This window comes from Vicia villosa, linkage group LG1 (assembly GCF_029867415.1).
Source record: "Vicia villosa cultivar HV-30 ecotype Madison, WI linkage group LG1, Vvil1.0, whole genome shotgun sequence".
NCBI lineage: Eukaryota > Viridiplantae > Streptophyta > Magnoliopsida > Fabales > Fabaceae > Vicia > Vicia villosa.
Window position 1 is genome coordinate 97406836 of NC_081180.1, and position 5732 is coordinate 97412567.

The following is a 5732-nucleotide window of genomic DNA, read 5'->3' on the forward strand; positions in this document are numbered from 1 at the left end:
TTTTAACCAAAAAGATTGAGTTATAATTTCATGCATATGGTTCACTATTTTTGAAATTACTAGTGTAATCTCACTTACTATTTTTTAAGATTACTAATCTAATCAATCATGCCCCAAAGTTAGTCATGCATCACGGGCTTCCAAAAGTCACCCGTTGTAACTACATGGTCGTCTCCACCATCTAACCTCTTAGATTACACATCCATCTAGGGTTTTTGGGTACAGCAAACAAACAAATTGTTACCCGTTGTAGTTTTTTCCATTATCCATATAATCTTATAGTATGGTTGAACACAATCAGTTTATTGGTTCACTTTGATCCCAATCAATAAAAGAACAAAAGAACAACGTGACCAACAACCTTCCTTGTGCAACTTGAACCGAATTTGAAATATAAGAGACTGAAATATGAGAGAGAATGCACCACATACAAGAGAATCAATCGGCTCAGCAATTTTATTCTCAGCTTTGCTTTTATCTAGAACACAGGTATCAAATCAATCAAGAAATATTCGACACAACTGGTATTCTCCAAACCACAAATTTCAAGAAATCTAGTCGATCCTTTAGAAACTATGAATAAACCCTCACTTTTCTTCCTACACTTAATAATCCAACACAATCTCACAACAGCCTATAAAGCAATGGCTCAAAAAAAAATCCTTATCACAAGTTTGTCAACAACAGTCAAACTGATACTTTACAAAAGCTTATATTTGTATGATCTTTCCATAAGACAGAGCATAGAACTAAAAAATTGTTGATCCTTATAAATAAGAACATGAAGTAGCATAAAAATGATGAATCAAAGCAAAGAATTCACACAAGAATTATACAACAAATTGATGAGAGGTATTAGGAACAAAACTTGAAGCCGCGGCAAGTAATGGTAGAAGAGACACAAACAAACAATCACTCAAGCAAGATGTTGGTGTGTATATATCTTCAAAGGACCAAAAATTCTTCACTCCTTTTGCCTTTAACTGAGTGATAGATTGTGTTAGCAGCAGTGAACATCCCTACGAATGACCCAATAATCTTAATGAAACTTCAATTTACATTATCGTACAGGAACAAGTTCTGTCATTTCCATGATCATATTCATCATCTGATCCATCCACTTCACTGCAGTTGAATGACAAATTTCATTGTAAGGAATCAATCAATTACAGGCAGATAATAAAACATAAATATGAAAAGGAAAAAATGATAAGAAATAATGTCAGAAATTTTACCACAACCAACTCATATATTAACATGTATAACATTATACACAAACCAATGGTTGTCAATCTATCAAGGCATAGGACAGGTCATTAACAAACGCATTTAATGCAATAAAGGCCTAATTTGTGATATACTTGAAACAGATGGCTCCCAATTGTAAACAATTTTCAAAGTTATATCTCATCAAATGTGGGACTTCTATCAGACCCTCTCACTCCTAGGACTAGACATCTCGGGCGTGACCAGAGTGGCCTAATAACGAGTGGTCTAACAAATCTTAGAAAGGCTAAGATAATACCGTGTAGAAAGTAATCAGGAAAAATACTTTGATGTTTATTACTCTAATCTAGGACTGTTTACATAGAAGAAATTACAATAGTTGTTGTCCAAATAATCAGGAAAACTACTACAATAAACACAAATCAAATCATACTAAAATTAAATCCGTCTTGATTATCCTAAAGATACTACAGCAAAGAATATTGCTGAACTTACTCAATTGATTAAACTCTCCATACACAAAAAGTAGATAAAACCACAGAAGATCATAGAGGTAATATAGGTTTATACGCTAAAGAAATGGCCAAAATGCATATGGTATTGAACTATAATATACATTATGTGCATAGTCATAACACAGAAAATTCTAAGTAGAAAGTCGGCCAGTCGGGTCCAATAATAGTTGATAATGACATCAAGTCTGGACAGATCAATAAAGTAAAATAAAAAATAGCAGAAATTAAGTAATAACATTCACAGAAAGAAAGCAAGAAAAAGGGGAAAATTTATGAATCTTTTTTGTTTAAACATTTCTTGAGGACAACAAAACAAATTTGATCATAATGGAATAGGAACAGTAATAGAGGGTAAGACCCCCCCCCCCCCCCCCCCCCCCCCTTTTTTAGTAATAATAGGTCAAAAACAAAAAACAAACATATTGAGAAATAAAATCAAAATAACAAAACTGTCCTAGTTCCAAGAAACCACGTTACAATACCCACTAATCAAACATCATGTAAAAGCATGCAAGAAATGTTGAAATTCCCAAAAACAAATATTGCTATTCACCTCCAATCACAGACACCAAAAACTTCAGGAAAGCACATGGCAACAGAAGCGCCACTCCTTGCTTCATCATAAAATTCCAAAATAAATAAAAAGAAATCAATCCAAATTTGAAAGAATAAATTAAGTCATTCCAAATGTATCTAAAATCATCTTCTAAGAATACAAAACAGATAGACAACTTAAGAAACAATGGCTTTTAGTCTCAGATTTAGGAAAACATATATCAAGACAGGAAAGCTTCAAACTTTAGAGGATTACTAATCCACAACAAATATCTCGTTGCCTTTAATTTTCAAAGGGAAATTGTAAGAAGATTTGTATACCTATGCAAAGACAAAGTTAGATTTAAGATCTACCAGTTTAATCATCCAGCATCAGTTGAACCCAATACAATTTGGAATGAACAAAATATAAAATTACTTTGAGCTTGGGAAAGCTCTATGTGCATGTTCTCTAATTAGAATTCAGTTCACCCTTCATCTCTCAGAAGTAAAACCAATTTAATTCAACTCAGCCTCAAGCTAAATGCTAAAAGTTTCACTTATCAGTCATCACAATGAATACAAAGACTTAGGATCTGCAATTTAAAAATAAAAAAAGGAAAATGAAGAAGCCCATTCTAGCAAATCTCATGCACTTCTATCAATCACACAAAATAATGTATCAGGAGCTCCAACGTTCTAAGTTCTAACAATATAATCGGGTAAACAAGGCCTCTAAAATTATATAATTGTACAGAGAGAAAAATTATTCCTTTCATTACAGCTTGTATATAAAATAAAAATTCAAATACCTGGGCTCAAATTCTCGTATTTCAACAAGCTCGCTACCACAAGCATCTGTCCACTGCACTCTTCTTCTTTCTGTTTGATCACAAGGAGTAGTACATGCTCCATGTCCACCTGATGCTTCTTGTTCATTAGTATCCTCAACAGAAATTGATTTATTACTTTGTGGCCTTTTAATGCTACTTTTAAGTGTGACCTTTATACCATCATTAGTATCATCTACATGAGCAGAGGGATCCTTTTCATCATTAGAAACCGGTAGCCCCGGCGAAACATCATGCTGTTGGGCAGGGCCCACTTTAAGTGGTGACGGATTATCAAGCCCTGCGGAAGTGCGACCAAAGCAAACAAAGGAGGCACACCCGCGGGAAAGGCGATTCTTTGTGGAAGCCAGCTGGAGTTCAGGGTCAGATCCTTGGTCTACCAACTGGTACTGGTTCCAGGGTGCAACTCTCATGGGTTTATCCTCATTCCTCTGTCCCAAAAGGAGTAGGCTCAGGCCCTTGCTATACCCTGAAGCCGAAGCAGAGAAGAATCCTCCACCTTCTACTGCAAATAACATCAGTTCTGCTCATCGGCACGCCATAAATGATTTATATATATGACTTCCTCCTCTTAGAAGAACAAAAGCTACAGCCTTTTCAACCAAACAAAATCAACAATCAGATTGATTTTCCTTAGTTTTAAAGTCCTTCAGTTTAACTTTTTAAACAACATTTTCTTATGCACTTACTTAGACTCTTCAAAAATCAAAACACAGAATATGCTCGGTTGAACAAGTTCGACTTCAATGTCAATAAGATAACAAAAGAATAATTTTTAAAAGAAGTAAGATAACAAAAGAACATTTAACAGTGAATTAACAAATTTACAAATTACCAAAGCCTTCAAAGCTAAGGCAAGGACAATCTCCAACAAACAAAATACACTTTCAGACTAGCACAAGTTTCTAGATGCTCCAAAAACATGTAGAATATGTAATCCAAAAAACCAGCTAAAAAGGGGGCCTTAAAGTAATTGATTTCTGGCATGGTTTGACTTTTGGAAGAGTCAAAAGAAATTCTAAAGTTGTAGTATTGATTTTGGAAATGATTTTGAGTTGTTTGGATCTTCTAAAGTAGAATTGATTCTGCTTCCAGAATTAATTCTACTTGAAGCTAGAATTTGTAGCTTATGAGTTTTAAACGTAATTTTTTACACTAAAATTTATTTTTCAACTCACTTTTACATAAATCAGTTTTGCTAAACTCAATTATGTTAAAATAAACTCTATCAAACTCAATTCTGTCAAAATCAATTTTGTCCACCGTCAATCCAAACATACACTTCATTTCTAGTAAAAATATCAAGATTGTTCCAAGTATTTACATATACTTTGGCTGTATGTTTGATTCAACGGTTGGTGGAGCACTTAAAATTGATTCTGGATGTGTATAATTGCTTTTGATATGTTTGATTGCTCTCAAGTAGAATTGATTTTGTTTTTCAAAATTGATTCTATTTGAAACTAGGATTCGTAACTTTTGAGTCTATACATAAGCGTAATTTTTACTCACTTTTGCAAAAATTTAACCACAATCAATTTGCTCAGAATCAAATTTTCTCACCAGAACCAAACACAAGCCGTCATCCTTTGCTAACCTATATATCAATATTTTCTTACCAATCTGATGAACACGAACTAAAAAACCTATGGATTCACTCAACCAAAAGAAAAAATAAGATCACTACTTCAATGCAACAACTACCAACAGCACAACACACATACACAATATCAACAAGCACTTTTTCAAACAGATTCACAACTCCAAAAAAAAAAAAACAGCAAAGTTTCTCAGTTACTTGCAAATGCATGAGAGAGAAAATCAAAATCACGAAATCAAATCATGAATAAATACACTCAAATCTAAGAGCAAAGTTTCGAAGTGTCAGTTTCCATTCACTAAGAGCAAATCTAAGATCGAAAAAGAAGGAGAAGCAATTTAACAATACCGGAAAATCAGAAGCGTGGTGACGGCGCGTGGATCAACGGTGAGGATGAGTAGCAAGAGCGGTGTCAGTCGCCACCTGGACGAAAAACTCGGCGAGAAATTAAAATTGAGTGACGAATAATAAAGAGAGGATAAAATAAAAAAAGGGTTCTGTGTATTTTTTTTTTCATGTTTTCAATTATTTAAGAAGAGGATAGGATACTGACTCACACGGCGCATGATAGCAACGTAACTTTCATTTCTTAAAGTGCGCAATGGTTTTGGCTTGGCTGCGTTTTGTGTTCTAGTTTTGCTTTCGTTATTTATTGAGAAATTTTTGTGATAGTAAATTGTTGTTTCCCAAAAATAATTTTAATTGGTGAATTCTTATCTACCCAACTCAAAAAGTTGGGTAAGGTTACCTCCTTTATAAAATACTTTGAAAACAACAAATTAGTATTTTAATAAATAATTAAATGTGTTAAATGAGATGGAATCATGTGATTGGTTGGAGGTACACTACCCAACTTTTTATGATGGGTAAAGAAGTTGTCCCCATTTTAATTTTTTTCCGTCACAAAAAATTTACTAAAATTGATTGCGTATTATTAATAATGAAGTCTTGAAATAAAATACTACCATTTTAAAATTAAATTCATAAGATATGAATTTCTAAAAT

General features: G+C 33.4%; 1 protein-coding gene across 4 annotated transcripts; it reads right to left on the reverse strand.

The window, feature by feature from the left end:
* Positions 1-637: 637 nt before the first annotated feature.
* Positions 638-5266, reverse strand: LOC131643644 (uncharacterized). Of its 4 annotated transcripts, none has more exons than XM_058913922.1 (4): positions 5076-5266; positions 3089-3632; positions 2296-2352; positions 638-1125 (listed from the first exon to the last, which is right to left on the reverse strand). In XM_058913922.1, exons 2-4 carry the CDS (start codon positions 3538-3540, stop codon positions 1056-1058), a joined length of 579 nt encoding a protein of 192 aa, XP_058769905.1. In that variant the 5' UTR covers positions 3541-3632; positions 5076-5266; the 3' UTR covers positions 638-1055. The 4 variants fall into 4 exon arrangements, with proteins under 4 accessions (XP_058769905.1, XP_058769902.1, XP_058769904.1 ...); XM_058913919.1 differs by having other exon boundaries at positions 3089-3720; positions 5076-5259; XM_058913921.1 differs by having other exon boundaries at positions 2296-2356; positions 3089-3720; positions 5076-5254.
* Between the last annotated feature and the right edge of the window lie 466 nt (positions 5267-5732).

Excerpts from the sequence above, each read along its gene's own strand:
- LOC131643644 (XM_058913919.1), bottom strand. The coding sequence starts at position 3,645 with ATGTTATTTGCAGTAGAAGGTGGAGGATTCTTCTCTGCTTCGGCTTCA. Across the intron at positions 2,353-3,088 it reads ATACGAGAATTTGAGCCCAG|GAGTGGCGCTTCTGTTGCCA; the intron begins GTATTTGAATTT and ends TGATGAAGCAAG. Across the intron at positions 1,126-2,295 it reads TTTGGTGTCTGTGATTGGAG|TGAAGTGGATGGATCAGATG; the intron begins GTGAATAGCAAT and ends ATTCAACTGCAG.